This window comes from Falco cherrug, chromosome 5, assembly GCF_023634085.1.
Source record: "Falco cherrug isolate bFalChe1 chromosome 5, bFalChe1.pri, whole genome shotgun sequence".
In the NCBI taxonomy this organism is placed as follows: domain Eukaryota; kingdom Metazoa; phylum Chordata; class Aves; order Falconiformes; family Falconidae; genus Falco; species Falco cherrug.
In genome coordinates, this window is record NC_073701.1 from 61263334 (window position 1) to 61284938 (window position 21605).

Here is a 21605-nt window from a genome sequence, read left to right on the forward strand (position 1 = left end):
GTCATGCAAAGGTTTTAGTTTGAATGCCTGAGGCAAGCCTGGGACCATTCTGTCCTTCAGCACAACCCCTGCCAGGCAATCTGGCAGACTACACACTGCAGAACAGCTCACCTAGCTGCCCTGACCTGCCAAGCCTGCATCATATACCAGTGCAGCAGAGCCCACGCCATTATGCCCCCAATCTCATGAACCACTGTCACCCATATAATGTTCTCAAAACACCTGCAGCATGGGCAGTTTACTGTCTGCCCTTTCCTGAAATGAGTGGAGTTTCACATCAAGGACAGAGGTGCCTGCCAGGAATGCTCTCCCGTATAACCATGCAGAACTGAATCAATGCACAGTTTAAGGTCCCTTGGAAAAATGCATGCATACAGGCACAGCCAGTCTCGCTTAGTTCCACTGATAGGATCAGAGCCAGCGTGCATGGAATAGCACGGTGGAATTCCTGCTCCCTGCCCTACTGCACTCTGTGACTGACACATGGTATGAGCGCTTGCCTGCATATGGTGCACTTGATCAGGCATTGCTGGCCATGCACCAAGACCAGGGTTACCTAGCCCTACCATCCACTTGCATCCAAATTTGAGAGGACAATGGATCAACAAAGTGTATCTTATTGATGATCTCTGTGAACGTGTGTGGCTCATGCTGGTTGTACTTGCCAACAATTGCACAGAAGTATTATAGTGCCATTCTTGGTGTTACAGACACCTCTAGAAACCGAGGTGATGGACTGTGTGGGATGTTTCAGTTGTGGTGACTAGGGTTAAGCAATTTAATCTCATGCTGAGGGTTCAGCATGAAAGTGCTTGCCATACAACCATTTATGCCAAAAATAGACAAGACTCTGTGGCCTGAAGAATCATTATTTTTATTTGGGGCATTCCTATTAAAACCTGTCACCTGGAATACACCAGAGCGAGCCATGGTTGAAATCAGGTTGGTCTGGAGCTAACTGCTCAATAACATAGCTCTTTTTGGAGGGTCTCCTTCTGAAGGGTCCCATCCAAGGAAAGTCTCTTAGTTTTCTGTGTCCTTTGTTTCAGGGCCCAATCTTGGCCATAACCTTGGCCACTGGTGAGATATGGAGGTGTCAGGATGGCTGTCTGAGTTTCCTCCAGAGAGAGGGCATTCACTTCCTAGGCGGACAGGATCCTAGGAGGATCTTGTTGAGGTGATAGAACAAGTATTTAGTAAGGGTTGTGCACAAGGGAGTGCTAGGTGATGTGCTTGGACAGGCTGGACCTGGTAGTGTACAAGCCTGGTGCATTCTTGTAGGCTGATGGTTGGACAAGGGCACAACTCATGTGAGCAGTCAGTTTGACCAAGATGGGCCACACAGGCTCAGGACCTTATGCCGTAAAGCCTCTCAGGCGAGACTGTCTTTTTATTTCATCTATGTGCAATGTCTAATTTGGTGAGGCATTTCTTCTGCATTGGTACCTTTAGGCACTACCCCCACACAAATGAGTGTCTATTAATAATGATAATATTTAATCAAAGAATCTTGTTCAAAGCCATATCTGTACATATAAAATAACAGATCAAGAAATGCAGATACTTCGTTAATTTCACTGAATACACACTATTGACCAGTAAAAAAAATACGCTTTTACATATACATGTCGCAAAAAGAAACATGGCTTCTCATATGAGCAATTACTGCCTGCGTACTGCAAGTGGCCTAACATACAGTAAAAATTTTAAAACAAAGCTTTAATTGTAGCTAAAAGAAGGAGATTAGTTTTGATTTGCTCCTTGATTGTTTTTGTAATTAATTTATCACTACTACAGCTATGCAATTATTAGTTTTTTAAATCATTCTGGACATTGAAGATACTAAAAAGTTCCCAAACCTATTAGAAATTAGCCTTTCTCACTACTTACCATACTTCAATATGTGAGTGCTCTCCTGCTGAAGCAATTAAAAAAAATTAAAAAGACCAAGAGAGGATTATATGTCTGAAAGTATTAATCGATTTTAGAAATTAACTACTCCCATGATCCTTAACTGCAGGATAAATCAGTTTCTTTAATAGTGGATGGCATATATATATATATATTACATTTTATGCTGTAGATGAGTTTTTAACATGTCTTTATCTTACTTATCAGAGGGGGAAGAAGAGGGTCATCTCAAGCCTTTTCAGGGGCTGGATAATAGCAGACATATGAATCTGATTAGTATCTCTTCAAAGTCGGTAATATGGCTCTGCTGGGCTGTATAATGGACAGAGGCAAAAGGTCAAGTCCTAAGGGAAATGGTGTTACACTTTTTACAACCAGAATTTGATTATTTACAAGGTAGAAATAATTTACATTTTTACATTTGGCCTTATTTCACATATATTTCACAGTAAATTTCACTGAGAATTTCACCAAATTTTTTAAGAAGGTGGAAACAAAGCTGAGGAACAGCAGGGCGGTTTCAATGGGTAGGTTCCTCGGTGTGAATGTATGAGGAGTAAATTCTATTTACTCTGTGCTGTCCCATACTTAAGCGCATTGGCAGAGTAAGTGGATTCTGGTTACAGTGTTGCTGGCTGGATATTAAAATTGCAGGAGTCAGGAAAAAAAATATTTTTCAAAGCTTTAAATAAGAACTGAAACATTATTATCAAAGTAGCTGTGTTTTAGCTGTACTGGGTTTGCGTGGCAAGGTTTTGGTAGCAGGGGGGCAACAGGGGTGGCTTCTGTGAGAAGCTGACGGAAGCTTCTCCCATGCCCAATGGAGCCAATGCCAGCTGGCTCCAAGAGAGCCCTGCCACTGGCCAAGGCTGAGCCCATCAGCGACAGTGGTAGCACCTCTGGGATAACGTATTTCAGAAGGAGGAAAAAAAAAATAATAGGAGGAACAACAGTAACCAAGAGAGAGGAGTGAGACTATGTGAGACCAACAGCTCTGAAGCCCCCCCAGTCAGTGCAGAAGGAGGCAGGAGGGGCTCCAGGTGCCGGAGCAGATTCCCCTGCAGCCCACGGTGCAGCCCGTGGTGGGGCAGGCTGTGCCCCTCAGCCATGGAGCTCCACGGTGCAGCAGATCCCCACCTGCAGCCCATGGAGGTCCGTGGCAGAACAGATCCCCACCTGCAGCCCACGGAGGTCCATGGCAGAACAGATCCCCACCTGCAGCCCACGGAGGACCCCACGCCGGAGCAGGTGGATGCCCAGAGGGGGCTGTGACCCGTGGGAAGCCCAGGCTGGAGCCGGCTCCTGGCAGGACCTGTGGCCCCGTGGGCAGAGGAGCCCCAGCCGGGGCAGGTTTGCTGGCCGGGCTGGTGACCCCGCGGGGGACCCAGGCTGGAGCAGCCTGTGCCTGAAGGGCTGCGCCCCGTGGGAGGGAGCCCAGGCTGGGGCAGGGGCAGAGTGTGAGGAGCCTCCCCCTGCGGAGGAAGGAGCAGCAGAGACAGCGTGGGATGGACCGACCGCAGCCCCCACTGCCCGTCCTCTGCACCGCTGCGGGGAGGGGAGCGGGGAGAGAGATGGGGACTGAAGTTGAGCCTGGGGAGAAGGGAGGGGTGGGGGGAAGGTGTTTTAAGATGGAGTTTTTATTTCACGTTATACAACTCTGATTTGATTGGTAATAAATTAAGCTAATTTCCCCAGTCTGAATACATTTTGCTCATGACAGTAATGGGTGAGCGATCTCTCCCTGCCCTTACCTCAACCCTCGAGCCTTTCATTATATTTTCTCTCCCTTGTCCAGCTGAGGAGGGGAGTGATAGGGCAGCTTTGGTGGGCACCTGATGTCCAGCTGGGGTGAACCCACCAAAATAGCACATCATGACAAAGTCTGTTTGTTTATGCTACAGATCTAGAGTAATAAACAAAATTAAGTTTTCAGGTCCCAAACACTACAAGCCTGGAACCTTTCCAGAGCACGGCATGTCATTATGCTCTCTGTGGGACAGTACTTACCCTGCTGAGAGTAAGTGTTCCACACCAGTGTAGGAAGTGCCATGCTTTGGTCCTTTTCAGCAGCATCACTCTCTTGGATAAAACAGCCATGCAGAAAATCTGGAAGTGGTCCTCTAGCCGAGGCTCCTGGAGCTGCAGTAACTGAGATGCCAGTGAGATGTTTCTGAAAGATTAAAGATTTTTGAGAGGCCTGGCGCTGGGACCCAGGGCACCTCTACTCTATGCTTGGCTCTCATGTCACACAAGGCACTTGACACTAGCAATTTAGTGTGCCAGAGGGGTTCCGTCTGGGTGTGAGTTTTTGTTGCCTCTGTAGTACCAGGAGCCACGCAGCATGCACGCACCCCAGGGTGATGCTTGAGGTGCTTCCTCTGGTGGGATCTGAGGTTGACAGTGCACCCCAGTCTGTGTTCTGGTGCATGTGTTTGTGACATATGCCTGGCATCCTCCAGCACTTAGCTTCCTACACTTGTGGGTGTGCATGCCTAGGACCTGCAGCTGACATGAACCTTGCTGATGGCAAAGATGTAGGAGGGACCTCTGGTCCTGGAAACATGCTTACAGCCAATGAAGAACCTGTTTCCTGTACACACCAGTCAGTAATGTAGATCAGTGCTTCCCTGGTGTCTTCCATGTGATGCTAGCAAAAGTAGTTTTAGTCTGTATGTCTTAGTGTCTCCACCTCTGCAGTTCAGATATTATTACCTACCTCCTTGATAGGACACTTTGTGATCTAGTGATGAGAAGTACTATATAAGAGCCTTTTTTTATTTTTTGAGACATTCTACATTAATATTAAGTCTCAGTAACAAATAAACTAGTTCTTACTTTCAGTGGGAACTTAGTATATTACTCCAGTGGTTGTTAATTCTTCTAATAGTAGCTGTTCTCCTTCAAACCCTAAGCCATCATCTAATAGCATCCTGTGTTACATTTGTATATGTTAACATACCATTGGTTTACAGATAGATATAGTTTCTATAAGTTCATCTTGTCAGAAATCAGAAATTAGCTCCTTTTTTTAGACTTTACCCCTGCGTAATATTTTATTAAAAAGTTTGCCAAATGAGCTTTGCCTTCCTTGACAATGGAGTTTTTACCTAGTTTTAGAACTTAGAACATTCAACATGTACTATGCATGACTAATTCTGGTATGTAAGAGATGTGGTAAATGTTTTGAAAATTTAAATACAATCCTGGCCCTCAGTTTTGCAGGACGAATATTGGAAATATGACATAAATAATATTTCCAAGTGTTCAAAAACTGAGAAGGAAGATAAAACAAAACCAGTGTTCATTGCATGCAATTAATGAAATGAGCTAAGAAAACCATATATATATATATATATATACACATGCATCGTTACTATTCTTCCCATCAATTTCATTACTTTTGAGTCTGATTCTCTTGATTTCTGAGTCCCAGGATTGATATGACTGGAGTATTTTGTCCCTTTGAAATTTCCTGTTCCAAGTCAGAGTTGCACCACCTTTTTTTCTACTGTGTTTTTTTCCTTCAGACTATCAATCAATGTTTGAAGTGCAACATATTGTATATGTCACAGGAAAAGTGAAATGTGTTTTAACCACAAAATACAGTTGTTCCCGTGATGGAAAGCAGTCATCTCAAGCTTCTACAGATTTGTTCATCAGAGCTGAATATTAGTGCTATGGGTTGTTTTGTCCCTTCTCAGGAAAGTATTTGGCCTCAGCTGGTGTTGGTACATACAGTTTTTGGAAAGCCTTCAGCAAACTTGTCTGGCTTCCAGGTCTGGTTGGAGGCTCCAGCTTTCTTCATCTTCCCCAGCTGCTCAGTGTGCCAAGTGCTTTCTTTGGCAATTATCTAGAGCCTGAATTCATTTATTTTATTTTAAAAGCTTTATGGCAGCAGATACATGAACCAATAGGAAGCATCAGTCTAAAAATATTATCTACATGATTAGAAAGCATCTTACACCAAATTCTTTCCATTTCCTACACTGTTTTCTGTAGTAAGTGACCTAGATGTTTTGCCAGAAAGGAGAGGCTGTTTTATTTGTCACACTGACCAACGTTGTGGTGCTTCACAAGGGGCATGCTGTGAAGGAGGGAGGTGGGCTGCTGGTTCACCTCTGGGCTATTGCATACCAAGTGGAGAAATACTGTTCCTTCATAGAGGGGAATGGAAGAAACGGCTGTATTTGCTGGAGAAAGGGGAGGACAGGAGGAGGCGGGAGGGCTGGGAGCTGTGAGAGGGTGAGAGGAGAGCTGGCAGCCCTGCAGAACCATAGGACTGCTGAGAAGAACAATCCGGCACCAGAGACCACAGGAGGGACCTTCCCAAGGAGTCATGTGGCCACCAGGGAGGCTGTGCAGTGGTGGTTGAGCTGAAAAAGAGCTCAACAGAATGGCCCCAGCTGGCAGTGGGGAGATGTGTGTTAACTCTGTTTTGCTCATATTCTGTTTCATTTTGATTCAGGGGAGAATGGGCAGGTTAACAGAGGGCCATTTTCATTTTACTCTTTATACAGAAGAAACCTGATTTTTTTTTTCTTGATTTGAGCTTGAAGGCCTTTGCCACCTCTCTGAGATATTTCCTTCAAGGAGACATCTCAGCAGCTTCACTTCTGTGCTTTGGCTGCCTCACCATCCTGTCTCACCTGGAAACTCCCCTGCCTTGCTTTCTCCCCCATGTGTCTCAAGAGATGAAGGGCAGAGGAACTGATGAGACTGAGCAGTGATGAGCTGGGAGAGAGAGGGAGCAAAACACATCAGAAAGAAGGAGAGAGAGATAGCAACAGAGACATAAATAGTTCTGTTCTGCCCATACACTGCTGAGTAGATACGTTTTACCATGACAGAGAACCTATCACATGCCCTAAAAGGTGAATTAATAGCAGCAATAATAAACGTAAATGACCTGCAAGTTCCAATAGTATGTGTGGGTTCACCTTCAGGTAAATATTTTGGTGATTTTCTGCATTTTAACTTCCAGCTTTGGGAGCATGCAGGGGCACGTCAGATTCTCAAGCAGCCCAAGCACCTTGGCTAAATTTCTAGTTATATCTAGGATTGCTGCTAAATTCAATGTTCATTTAGTTGCAAAAACTGGAGTGTTCAGTCATATGAAGTTTGCATAATTTTGCAAATTATGATGTCTAACAAAGAAGCTATAGGCAGGAGTATTTCAATGAGTGAAGCCCATCTGATCAGTGCACTTTCACAGACTGTTTTGCATGTGGGGAACTTTCACTGTCAGAACACCCATCTCTTAGCTCACTTAAAGCTAAAGTAACTTCCATAAACTATTCATAGAGATAGTCTTATGCAACTACACATGCTCAAAAAAAACAGAGAAGTGGGAGGAAATGTCAGTCTGAGAGCATTCATTAAGATATTTAGTAATGGTTACTTCTAGTGATGGGTCAAAGGTAGCATCATTAACTTGAACCACATAAAAAATCTGTGCTAAATGTAATGAAAACAATATTTTTCAAACATGCTATTAAAGCAAGAGATCATACATAAGAGTGTTTGGGGTGGAAATTTAGCTGTATAAGATAGAAGGCTAGTATTTAAATCATCAGTATTTGTAAATATGTACTTTCAGGTTTTATCTTCCTCTTTTACAAGTCATTTTACCATGTATCAGCGTTTCCTTTTCTTTGCATTTATCACCTTTGTTTTCATTCTGCTGTGAATAGTGGTATTTATTGCCTGGGTCCTTGCGCTCAGTACATTTTTTTCAAGTAACTTCTAATGAAAGTCAAATTGATTCCCACAGTGTGGCCCCTGGAGAGTTTCTATACAGAAAGTCTGAATATGGCTATATATATGGGGTTTGCTTCCTGATTAGAAGCTGTAAGTGCAAAAAGCTGAAACAAAACTATGGTTTAGTAAATGAAAACTGCCAGTTCTGTCATGTTCAGGCTACCAGAGCTTTAGATTAATGCAATGTGCTTCACATACAGCTATTTGGCAGTTGCAGCTTCCTGTTAAGTATTGTGCCCCTCTGAAACATAGATTTTTAATGTTTATCAATTCTGACATGGCATGGGCCTCCTTTGCAGAATAATATGGAAGCTGCCATCATCTGATAGTCCTTTGCTGTTTACAGTTTAAATGGGGATGTTTAATTGCTTAATTGGGAGCTGTCGGTGAACAGCATTTTTGGTACGGAAGTCTTCACTTTTTATTTCAGCTTCTCTCTTCAGTCCTTCCTTGACCTTCCCTCTCTTTGGGTTCTAAGTTAATAAAAGTTTCCTCTGACATTGCACACAGAAAGGGAAGGAAATTACTAGGATTAAGGATTTTATTCTCTTTTACAGACTTCGATGCTGTACACATTTTGTGAATTCCCTCTTACTGTCTTTCCTTTGGAGTCAAATGTCCTCTGAGGCATTTGATAATTTTAGATCATCTAATAGGAATGTCAGACCCAAGGCATGTACCCCTCCAAGCATTTTGTGTAAGGCCAAGCAAGAATATCTTTATATAAAGGACATAATTTATAGCTCTTAAATTGAATAACTCACTAATACATCCTTTGAATCTAGCATATTCAGTGGAACAAGATTTAATGACAGGTTGGGACACAAGCTATGTTTAGTGCAGCGCAGTAGAAGCAAGTCAGTGGAGTAAAGCAGTCAGTCCTGAGGACTTAGCCCCACGCTGCAAACTTTGTGGTGCTTCAGTTTAGGTTTACTCCCATGGGCAAGTATCTTTTGCAGTTGGAGCACCGTTAGGCGGGCTCTGAGAGCATACATTCCCATTCGGACCATCATGCCCTCCCAGATCACTGCATAACATGAGTCCAGGCATGGTATATGGGTATGGTCTAGAGATATGCCTCAAAAATGCAGTCCTAAGCCCAAACTAAAATGTAAATGTAAGTGCATCACAGCTGCTGTATTTGTGAAATGTTACAAATGCATCAAATAACCAACAATGTGCATACAACCCTGGCTGACATTAGTGGAAGAAAGCAACAGAGGAGGATGAGAGAGCTCACAGCTCCTTTAGCTGCATACATGTCTGACTGATGTTCGGCACAAGTGAAGGACGCAAAATTGGTACCCAAAATGCCTCAATTGTCAACACAGTTTCTTACTCTTTTCAATGCCCTGCTATTGCTCAGAAGCAAGCCATGCATTTCATTGTCTCTGCACTCTCCTTTTACAGATAGACTTCATTCCTGCATTTCTGAGTAAATTCCTAAAGAATACCTTGTTTGGACTGGATCAGTAACAGTAATTCAAGACCTTGTTTACTAACTATGCTACTCAGCAGACTCCTTCCAATAGATTTGTCTTTAGGAGCCTTGTAGAATCACCAAATCACGTAGCAATTCGTGGAACAGTCTTCAGAGTAAGTGTTCTTTATTTGCCCACAGGAGCAGAACAAAGAAAATAGCACTAAAATACCAGAAAGTTAACGCACGTATTAATTATCCTTAAACCAATAGCTTTTCCGTGATCGCCTAGGTAAGTATTGCTTGTTTCAAAGCACCCCCTTGTGCAGGCACCGGGTAAGACAAGTTGTACAAGGCTCTTCTGGCACCCTGACAACCTTGGTCGCTTGGTCAAGATCTGCACTTTTCACATCACCCACCCTGCTTTGTCTGCCACACAGATCTTTTGTTTAAGGTTTCATGTTGGAAGACCTCCTGAGGCTTCAAACTGCGCTACTGGATCTGATCAAACTGGTTTAGTATGGATGGACGTAGTCTTCAAACAGTGGATTCCCTTTGTTGTCTGTTTAAATGCTAGAAAGATGAAATTCTCTGAAAATCTTGCATAACTGTGGGTAAAGCCCAATTGGACTTAACCAATCTAAATCTCCAAAGTAAGCCATTGTACAAAAAGAAGAAAGTCCATATACTGTCAGTAAGGTTTATATAGATACTAATCACAGTTGGTAAAAAAGCTGAAAAATTAAAGGCTCTAGACCTGAGTCTTCTGAAGTGACTAGTGATTTCAGTCATTTCATTCTGGCCTGTCCACCTTGAGATGACTTTATAGAAAACTAACTTTTAAAACCATATCTTTTTCTGGAATTCAAGCTTCTCTGGCAGAATCATTGATTGGGAACACAGATAGGAAAACTCACAAAGTCTTTACTAATTTTGGAAAATCTTGTCCATATGATGTAAAATTATTAACATTTAAAATTCTTTAAATAATGCTTTTGAAAGGAAAAAACATCAATTCAAAACCAGTGATAACTTTAAGTTTCACTTGTCTTAAATCTAACATCTACATCCATTGATTAGGCTATCTCTGTCAATGGCAATGTTCAGATGAGCCATCTCCTTGACAGAAATAGTACACGACTATTGGGAAAATAAATCTGTTCCTTTTTGCTTTTTCAGACTTGAATGCTGAAGTTGTTTTGGAAATGTCCAGATTCGGGGTTACCCCAATTTTTTTCCTTTATTGCTTATGCTTTGTTTAATAAAGAATGAAGCATATCTTCTTTGAAGAGATTTCTGAATAATTCTTGGTGTCTCAGATATTAATTTGGTGATCATTTAATTGCATCACAAGAGCTATTGGGTGAGATTAAATTACACACAGATGAGAGAAGACAGTGCATTATAAAAAAGAAGCTGAGGGATCTGAAAGTGTTTCAAATGCTCCCCAAGGCACCCTACATTGTTCATGCTCCAGAGAACTGAGACAGCAGTGCCAAAATACCGCTTTATACAACAGTTTCAGGACAAAGACCCCTGATTTCACTACCTGCACAAGCTTTTTTTCATTTGTAGGATACATATATATATATATATCCTATTGACACCCACATTCCCTGTCTCCTTAATTCCTTGGTTCTCCCACTTGGCCCGCATTTGATGTGTCCCTTCTCTCTTTCCTCCCATGGTGCACCATCCTGCTAGCAGAACCTCATCCCATGTTCCTGCTGCTCCCCATATTCACTGGCATCACGCTTCAAGCACTGCTGACAAGGCAGCAAAACAAATAGCTGATAAATTTGAGCACAGCATTCATTTCATATTGACACAACTCTTGTAGATTAACTCAGATATAGTGTTATGCAAATACCATTTCAGGTGCTAAGTGTCTAACAGACTAAGTACACACATGAAGTTTAGAATTTGGGAAGAGCGCACATTGTCTGTAAAAGGCAGTGGGTTTATATTTGTGAGCAGTGGGTGAAAAAAAAAATAATATTATAGGAGAGTCAGTTGTGCTACAAAGTGTTACCACACCAGATCTGAAGACAAAGCAAAACGTTAATGCATGAAACACAGATTTTAAGTTGTAATAAGTGCAGATTTGATGCAACTTTAACTGCAGAATTGCTGCTGCTGACTCCATAAAATACATACCATAAACAGCTGTTAATCTGTTCACTGTTTATCTTTTAACATTCATTTGTTTCGTAATCAGTTCCCATTCGGTCTACATATGGTACAGCATCCCTTTTATAGCAGCTGCATTTAATGAACATTTGGAGGCACAAAATTATTACAGAAATTATTGTTTAACTATTCTGCTGCATTTTTGTACCTGTCACCAAGGATGTTTGAATAAAAGTTAGAAAAAATGGTCATTACATTGAGAGTACGGAAGTTGTAGGTGCTCTGTCCTCTTCCTGAACTGATAAATTTGTAGTGGAAGTTTCTGTGACCATGCTTCACACTCTGTTCAGCTCCTTTAAGCAATTCATTTTCTCTATTTATACTGTCCATTCCCTTTTGTGATTCACTGACGTCAACATGTCAAATTTGATTCAGTCTTCAGTTTTAGAGACCTTTAGGTAATGCACTGAGAGAGTATTTTGCAGACCTGATAAACTGAGTGGATTTTGAGATTTTTAGAAAATGACAGTTAACAAGATTTAAAATTTTGTCAGGTATTCTCGTTAAATGTGGAGGTCACTGGTCATTAAAGCTGATTTGTATGAAGATAATTCCCTTCCGGAGTTCTTGTGTTTAAGTGTCATCTTAATTCCTTTTTCCCCAAAATCCTGATCTTGGTAACAAGACCATTTTATCATAGTAAATGTTCTCTGCTATTTATTCATGCTTCGGCTGTGTGCAGCGTCTTGGACTGAATGAATAAAAAAGAGCATATGCTTTTCTTTATAGGAAAGTATAGGTGAGAATATAGCTAGGTACTGAAACTTTGCTGGTGTTAGGGCATGATGACAAATAGGGCAGGCGTCCTTGGATTGGACAGTCCTTTGTCCTTGGTCAGTCTTTACTGGTGACCTTGACCTGCATCTGTTGTGAGGAGTCTGCGAGTCTGTCAAGTACAGCAGTGGGCAGAGGAGAAGGGCTGTTCATTAAAACTGACTGCTTGGATCGTGTGCCGTTCCAGAGAAGGGAAATTTCCAGTCAGTTCTACCAGATTCATCCACAATGCCAGGTGGGTTGGGGATTCGATTAAAGAATGAAGCAAGTAATTGTCTAAATGTGCTGAGCATTTTACAGATTTGCACAGTGTAAATATTTTGGATGTATTTTTTTTCAGATGGTTGATTAATTAAAATAGCTGCAAGTGAGTTTGATATTTGTCACCAGGCAGGTAACTACATCAATCATAGAATGGGTTGGGTTGGAAGGGACCTTAAATATCATCTAGTTGCAACACCCCTGCCATAGGCAGGGACACCTTCCATTAGATGTGTTAAATTGGCATTGTGTGTGAAAATGCTCAGCTGGGAGAAATATTTGAATGATGAAAGGGTGTTTTAGAAAGGATTTCAAGTATTTCTGCAAGGCATCTTCATTGAAAAAGACTTTGCTGTGACAGAAACGTGCTTGTTTCTAAATTTAACCCTACTAACAATTTACCACCTTCTTTTTGTGTGTGTTTCTTTTTCTCTTCCAGTGCCACCTTGGGCCTTAATAGCCATAGCCATAGTTGCAGTCCTATTAATCCTTACCTGCTGCTTCTGTCTCTGTAAGAAGTGCTTGTTCAAAAAGAAGAACAAGAAGAAGGGAAAGGAGAAGGGAGGGAAGAATGCTATTAACATGAAAGATGTTAAAGATTTAGGGAAAACCATGAAAGACCAGGTAAAGTACCTTTCCTTTTCTTGAACTCTTGAGTAGCATTTGAAGGTTTGTTTGGTGTGTCTAGAAAAAGTTCTGCTTCATGCCTCAGTAGTGGCTCTGTGAAGAGGGAACATTGGCAGCATCTTCTCAGTGGTATCACAAAAGATGAATCTGGGTGTCGCATCACTGATGAAGCTGTCAGCCAGTTTCCTTACTCTGCTAAAAAAAATGTGCAGGCATGTAATGACTCATCTGGAGGGAGCAAGTTTATTGAGAGTATCTTGGATGTCCCAAAAATGAACCAAATGTGTGCAATTTTCACTGTCCGTTTTTTAAAGATTTTTACCGGGACCTAGTACAGTGCTTGTGTATCTTTCTAGCACTATTTCTGACGATACATCATAAACAAAGTATCTCTGAACTCTAAATCTCTTTTTACACAAAAGCAAAAGTTCAGCAGAGCTAGAAACAACAGTATAGAAGAAAAAACAGGAAGCATAGAAACGATGGAAAACAAGCAAAAAGGAAGAGCACAGGGATGTTCAACACAGTGATGGTGGGAAAATTCATTTTGTACTAGGGAGGAGGAGATTAAGTATAACAGGGCATACTTGTAGCTGTAAGTCAACTGAGTAACGTGGAGGAAAAGATTAGCATAATGCCCTTTGAGCAGCATCATTTTCATAAGGGCAGAAAAACTTGCCCTTCAGATCTGCTTCATGCAAGAGAAGCAGAAGGTTGCAGGACCTAATTCTCAGGGCCATAGGCTCGACTAATCATAGAATCATTTAGGTTGTAAAACACCTTTAAGATTGAGTCCAACTGTTGACTTAGCACTGCCAAGTCCACCACTAAACCATGTCCTTAAGTGCCATGTTTACGTGTCTTTTAAATACCTCCAGGGATGATGACTCAACTGCTTCCCTGGGCAGCCTATTCTAATGCTTGACAACCCTTTTGGTGAATAATTTTTTCCTAATGTGCAATCTAAACCTCTCCTAAATATGATCCTGAAAGAAAATAAAACTCAGGGTTTTAGTATTGTTCTTCCTGGAGCAAACTGTTGGGAATAAGCAGAAAAATGGGGAAACGAATGTGAAGTATCCATGTGTCCTCACTGTATTGCCAGATTTCCCAAGCTAAGACAATGGGCTTTATTTTTCAAACAGAAACTGCTGAAGAAATTTAGAGAATTGCTTGACCAAACCTCTTCAGTACGAGTCAATAACTCTGAAGTGGTTGCATGTTCAAGTCTGTACCCCCAAGACCCCTAGTGAGGTTGAGCCAGAGCAGTCCAGGACCACTTATTCAGCCAAAGACAGAAGATAATGGTCAGGAATGAGCAGTTCCTTCCACAAGTTGGGATCTAGTGTAGAAGAAAGCTGGGCTGAAGGCAGGTTGATTAGAAGTACAAGCCAAAGCTGGGAACCCGAAGACTAGGCCCAGTTGTCGGGAGCAAGATCCAAGAAAAGAAGCCTAGAGCACAGTAGCTATAAGGCCCATGGAGCAGTCCACAACAAGTGGTGAGATGCCACTGTACAGTAATGGAGCAGCCACCAATGTGACTCATCAGCCAGTCTTAAGAGTCCTGGAACAGGTTAGCATGCTTCTCCAGGCATGTAAGGTGTGATAGGGGAAGAGCAAAATCGGGGGAGTGGATGAGGAAACCTTACAAGTCTGATGACTAGCTGCAACTGGATCACAAGTGGAATCTGAAAGGAGCTCAAATAAGGGGAGGAAAATAATGGGTAAATTTCAAAGGTACAGAGCTATCAGAGCTATTTCCAATTTCCATTATCAGACCAGAGGACAGTTTTTGTTGTTCTTGCTCAGTAGACAATATGGAAAGAAAATAACTGAAGATCCAGCTGTTTTATTCTTGGTCGTGCTACTCAATTGCAGTAGCCACTACTAAAATGTTGATTCATTATAGTAGTTAACTTTTCTAGCCTACACACTACACCAAGTGCATAGACTTTTACACAAAGTAAACCTTGGCAAAATTCATTACTTTCAAGTGTATGTATCAACATTTTATAGTGGCCACTGTACACAGTGTCATTATGTGAGTGATAAAGGAAAGAGTGAGACTTCATCTGACAGTCTGTTTTGGTTCTCAGACCTTAAGTACACATTCCATGCTTACAGCTAATGAAGTTCACACCAGTTGCCCATTCTAGGTGTACTTACGTGTCTACATGCTAGTAGGCAATACAAAGCAGATTTCTCTACAGCCATCCCAGATTGCCTTGCTGCAACTAACAGTCCTGCACAGACACAAAGAGTAAACAGCTGGAGATCCTTGCATCCACATTGCAAGTGGAGCACTTCAGATTGTGCCCTGGTGCACAGCTTCAGCCTTGGTTCCACCTGGAGAGAAGATGCTTCATGTGCCACACTGGTGTATTGGAGTGCATGACACCAACACAAGACAAATTCACACCCCAAAACAGCATCATCAGTACAGAAGATCACTAACGTAGATGCAGCTATTCCAAGGGTAGAAAGATTAGTGAGGCCAAGCTCAAAAAACAACAGAGCAGAAATTTTGAGTTCTCCCTTGAAAAAGATTTTATGCTGATTTTGTTTTCTCTGCATGATGAATGTGAAACAAACCCTTTTTCTTTAAGCACTTTGATTTACCATTCATAGATTCTCTGTATTTGATTTATAGACTTGGTTCTGGGCTATTAATATTAAGTAATTGTGAGATACTTCCCCCTCAGCAACACATGGAAAATCAGATCATCAATTGTTGGGTTACCCTGGGCTACTGTTAGCCAACTGCTCCCATTGAACCAAAAATAATTTGGAAGAACTGTTTGATTATGCTCCTGAGAAAATTCCTTGAAATGTTTGTTATGTTCTACCAACGATAACAAACCTAATACTTTGTTGTAGGGCAAATAATGTGCAACTTGTTGATTGATATTTATGTGGAATTTGTTCCATATCATGTAAGGCCTGTGTTGTATTTACAATATATTATTAAGTGTTTTTGATTATATTCATTAGGACCTGGATAAATGACCATGGATTCTTGGAAAATCAATATTTTAAATGCAAAAATTACATTATGTAATTAATACTGAGTTTCATTTCTATCTTTCTCATTGGAAAATTTGATAAAATTCTGAGTCCTGCATTTCTTGTCTGCAAAGAGGGCTCAAACTTTGACATGTTGCACAGATAGGTATTTTAAGATCATTGCATTCAAAATATTCTGCATAGTAATTTAAACATACTTCTGCCCAAACATTTTGGGATTACCTGATCTAAAACTAATATATTTTGTTTTGCACAGTTAAACCTAAGGATGGTAAATTCTCAGTTCATGTCAGTGTCAGACCTTTAATAAGTGGATGGATCACCGACTCTCCAAACAAGCTTCTGCTTCACTGTCTGGGATTTCAAAAGCAGGCTACTTAAATTAACCCCTTAAATTCATACCTAGCAGTCTAGTCTGATAGCGTATAGGTTTTAAGTCCTTGGCACGCAGCAACTTTTATCAACTTAATTCCTAATTCTTGAAATTTTTTCTGTCTTTTTTTTGTCTGTATGACTGATTGTTTATTCTAACAGTTTAATCTTGAATTCTAAGTGCAAATTTTAATACACATAGCTGAACTCAATGCAATGCTAGATGTAGAATATTTCAGTCAAGAGAACTGAACCACTTCAGAGGCTCTAGCATAAAACAGAAAGGCAAATAATAAGAATGCCTTTTAGCTCTTTAAAGAAGCAAATTTTAACATTAAAAAAAAGTTATTGAAGATTAAGATGTAAATCTAATGCCATTATAAAGGGCAATGTACTGTACCAAATATCTAAAAAACCCAAAAAGCTTAGTTCAGTCATTGTTAGGCCTGAACCTGCAAGTGCTAATTACCTTCTGCATTCAGCTGAGAGTGCATAATAACAGTTGATAGGCACTTGGCATCTTGCAGGATCCTAGCTTTCTAGGTACACAAAACTTGAAAGGGAGTAGCATTTGGTAAATTGAAAGCGTCAGCTTCTGGAAGTATAATTTCCATCTTAGTCTGTTTTTTTGTTTGTCAAAGAGAACTTCTGACATACATGTATGCACGCTGACCTGCACATCCATGCCAAATCATTATAGAGCCATATAGCTTGACACATTTAAAGATCCTTTTGACATACTCAGTCAGCTCAACAGTCACACGTTACAGAAAGTGGAATAAAATTTTGGTCTCTATTTTCACATATATTCACAAATATTCTATTTGTGCTTCAAAATGTTCACTTTCCTGAACAGAACTTAAAATGAGAAACTTCTTATGAAATAAAAGGGATTATGAGCAAATGTAGTTGAGGTAAAGTGGGACATGAGTTGAAAATGAGATTAGGATTTCAGTCTTGAAACCCATTTCCATGGCAGGCAATGCTTACTTTTTCAAGTAGAGTATACAGCTCCACAAAGGGCCACTGAGAGGACTGGAATTACTCTAGGGGAGGCAAATTGTTAATGAATGTACTATGGTAAAAAGGTCATTTCTCCATGGTTTTAACTAATGTTTGTGTGTGGATGTTTTAATTTTTATTTCTTCCTTCTATGTCCTCCTTGTCTATGTTGTGTCTCATGACTGTTCTGGATTGTCACTTGCGGTAGGTTTATTTTGCTATTTGAACGCACCTAGTCTAAAGCTCTGATACATATAGTCTTCTGACAGCTCTGGCTCCTTAGCTGAGATTTGTATGTAGTAGATTTGATACACACATCAAGAGGCTGAACTAAATTGATTGAGGTTTTTTTTGGTTGGGTATATATTTGGGGGGAGGCTGGAGGAGGATGAAAGAAAAGAGGTTGTCACTCTTTCTGTAGTTAAAATATTAAGTCAAACTGTACTAGAAAGCTCGAGTTTAAAATTCGTAGGCACATAAAAATACCTTGCTAATTTTCTTTTCTTTTTGTATAAATGTCACCATATCAAAAATAGACAAAAGCAGTGCGTATTTTTAATGTCTTAGTTTCTAAGTGTTGCTAAAATGATCGGTACCTCATGAAACTTGCTGTGAGCTCTCACATCATCTTGGTACAGTGCCCATGCTTTACATTCTTAGTGCTCCATAGCAAACTCTTCAGTGGTCTTACTCCAGACTTCTGTTGGTGCAACGGAATGACAACTAGCACCATTGCAGTGTTCATCTTTACAATTTTCCAGTCTCTGCTAATGCCCCTGGTGGCTCCCATTTATTTTTTTCTTTAGAAAAAAAAAAAAAAAAAAAGCCTCCAAACACCCAGCTCCAGAGACACTATAATAGCTGATGATTTATTGGGTCTGAATTTAATGCATTGGTACAGCGAAATTCTTGCTTAAGCTCAGCCTGTGGGCTGAGGAAAGGAATAAACATAATTATTTCAGTCATCAACAGCAGCACTGAAAAGTTACTAAAATTTAGCCATGTTGCTCAGAGAATAGTTGTTATTGTGGTCCGAACATTTTATTAGGTCACAAAGCATTTGTGGAGGAGATTTAATAGCTCAGTCCTTTCTCGTTGCATGAGGATAAAACACTGTCACTACTGAAAGATTTTTGGCTTACAATGAATGTGTCTGCTAGGTGAAATAGGAGGTTTGGGATCAGATATATGTACTACACCCTAGAGTATGAGGAGTATATTTTTGGCTCTGCTACTGACTTACCATGGCCTTCAGTCAGCCACCTGACTTCTCTGTATGTTTGGTTTCCCTTTACATAGGCCTTCTTGTTACATTGGGATTACGTACTAACTTGAACAGAATATTCTGATCAATGTTCATCAATAGATAATAATATTAATAAATTGATAATTAGTACTAGGTAATAATATTAATAAATAGCAATGAAACATTGGGGTGTTATAAAGTAAGATGATATTGAGAGCTGCAATTGCACGTAACTGAACTTCAACGTATAATGGTTTTCTTAGATTATTTCACCTTACGATTTCAGCTGTTGAACAGCAAATGCCCCTGCCCTCATGGAGACAAAACGCTGAAGGAACAAGTTTTTTAATGTTAGATGTCTGGAAATATTTCAAAGTAGTGTGTGGTGACCTGGCACCACGAAGGTGATAGACAAAATGAAGTCAATAAAATCCACACTGACATCCAGAGAGCCTAAATTTCACTCAAAGGAACCCAAGTCTATTTCCAGAAGTAATCCAAGACGATCTTTTTGAGAGACAGGAGGTCTGTTGCTGGCAACGTCTTTTCTTCTGCAGTGTTTACTCGTGTGCTTGTTTGTTTTCCTAGTTGAATGCCTAGAGAATAGTGAGTGTATTTATTCCACGGTGCCACCTGTCTTGGTCTCAGCATGCCAATTCCCATTTCTTGGCATCTTCAGCCCATGGTGACATTAATGCTTGCCGTGGCTTATCCACAATGCAGTGAGACATCCTAATTCACACTCAGAAAGCCAGCATGTGCTGCAGAGACATTACAGTGTAGAAAATTAGTCAGAAACAATGGGGACAAGTCTCTTAGAAAACAAGCCCAGTAAATATACTGTGGCAGTAAAAATAAATTGACTGGGTCCCATTTGTACATTAAATCAACCTCAGGCTTGACCAATTGTCCTGCTTTTTCACCTGCCTCAGAATGGAACTGTGCAGGGTGCATAAAACTTCCTGAAAAGTGTGAAAATAACATGTTTATGAAGATACAATGCTATAGAAGAGTGTGTTCTGCAGGGTTTTCCACAAAACTCTTTTGTAACTTAGATTTATATTAGACTTCAGAACCCTGAAAATATGGAAGCAACAGCTGTGAGCCACAAGGCTGGGCATATTTACATTCCTGTCTCTTCCTCTCAGCCACTCCCAAGAAGACATAGGCGCTTGCTTTGCATGCTTCCAGAGTTTATTTTTTCTCCTTTTTAAAAAATATATTTCCTGTAAAATAATTCAATTATCACTTTTATTATAACCTTTTATACTCTTAGGATGATATGAAGATACATCTCTGACCCATTTTCTTACATGTCTTGTTTGCTATTCTGAAAGTCATGCCACTGGAAGCTTCTGTTGTCAAGGTCGTTTCTTTCTTGTGTCCTCTTGATTAACAGACCAAATTTTGAATTCTTTGTTCAAGACCAGAATCTCCAGGTTCCTAATGAACGGTGTCTAGGAAGTACTCAATTATTCCCTAAATTAAGTGATTTGAATTACACTGTTGAGACATTTACCTATATCCACTGATTATATGGAGAGCTAAACTCTTACACAGAGTACCTGAAGTTAGTGGGTATGAATAACCTACAACAGGAACAGCGGTTCATATCAATGAGCTATACATTTCAAACCCCACTGGGAATAATTAATTTATTTAATTTTTTTTGCTTTTTAAGCAAAGACATTTATTCTTTACAAAATGATGAATAATAAACATGAATAACAACATAAACCTCAAGCGTGAGAATATTGGATACTTGATAAAGTCCTATTTAGAGGATGGTCAGAGGGTGACCTTACCTCTTTCTAAGCAGCGGAGTCAAAAGAGCAGGTCTTTGCCAACTTTTTCTCTACAGATCTATGTGGCGCCCAATAAATCATGTCTGGTTATATTTAGGTTAATTTTCACAGTTCAGTAGATGTAGTCCTAATTATATAGTATGACAAATTTTTCAAAGAGAAATAAATGTGGTACGCTGTGCAGTCCTCCCATGTTGAGGAGCCAGCTCTGTCCCAAAGCATGCTTCCATCTGGTCCACTGCCATTCATCTGGGGAGGATGAAGAACAATTGGTTGAGCAGCATGCACTGGCCAAGCAGCCTAAAGCGGACTCCTACTCACAGCCTGCGGCTTAGTGCAACCAAGCACTGCCATATGGGAAGCGGGGGCAGAGCACGCTAGTGTACTTGGAAGGGTGCTTACTTCTTTTAGTTCATGCACCTGGGCCCTGCATTCAAAGCAAAACCTTGACCCACAGGGTGAACTTAGAGGCTCCCAGGCTGAGATCAGCTGTATATTTTTCCAGGAAACAAACACTGACTCCAAGAAAACAGGTTGATTTGGGGGCTTAACAGCTCCAACTTGAATGTGTATATTCATATTTTACATTGAACACCTCCAGCACTTGCTGTATTCTACTGTTGCACCAGAATAAATTGGTATTTTAGTACCCAAACAATTCAGTGAGCTCTTAAGGTGAACATGATGACCTCATGTCACAGAGCTCCTAAAGAAAGAAAGCCTTTTGAATAACCCAACAGACTGTTTAAAACCTGGATAACAAGCAAGGAAGTAATGTCGAGGCATAGCATGCTGAACACAGCAGGGTCTTGCTCATTCTGTGCATCGGTGTGGCCCGCTGCTGGTGTGTGAGGCCAACACTCTTACAGCAGTAATGGCAAAGTACATTTCACAATGGCCTAAGCCTGGCTCAGCCACTGGAAACCCATGCAGAACATGCTCTTTAAATTAATTCATGGAGAGAAAGCAGATGCTGAATGAATGAAATGTTGCCTTTCCTTCTGAGGGACTCTGATAGAGAATCTGGTGCAGTTGCAGGCTTTTCTGCTTTCTGATAGGGAATCAGCCAGCAATTTTTAAAGGCTTTTCTTTTCCCATGGGATAAAAATTGGCCAGGTCAGAATTATGGTGTTCTTGAATGTGAAAGAAATTGATAAGAGGTGCACCACCATTAGTGGAAATGCAGCCATTCCTATGTGTGGAGGAAAAATTGCCT

At 40.7% G+C, this 21605-nt stretch overlaps 1 protein-coding gene across 5 annotated transcripts in view; it reads left to right on the top strand.

Annotated features, from left to right (window-relative positions):
* The window catches only part of SYT1 (synaptotagmin 1), a 357459-nt gene that overhangs the window by 249362 nt on the left and 86492 nt on the right, over positions 1-21605 (top strand). For all 5 annotated transcript variants that reach the window (XM_055712129.1, XM_055712127.1, XM_055712131.1 and 2 more), the window contains one exon: positions 12753-12937. In XM_055712129.1, coding sequence (XP_055568104.1) covers positions 12753-12937 — 185 coding nt within the window. The remainder of the gene's footprint in view (positions 1-12752; positions 12938-21605) is intronic.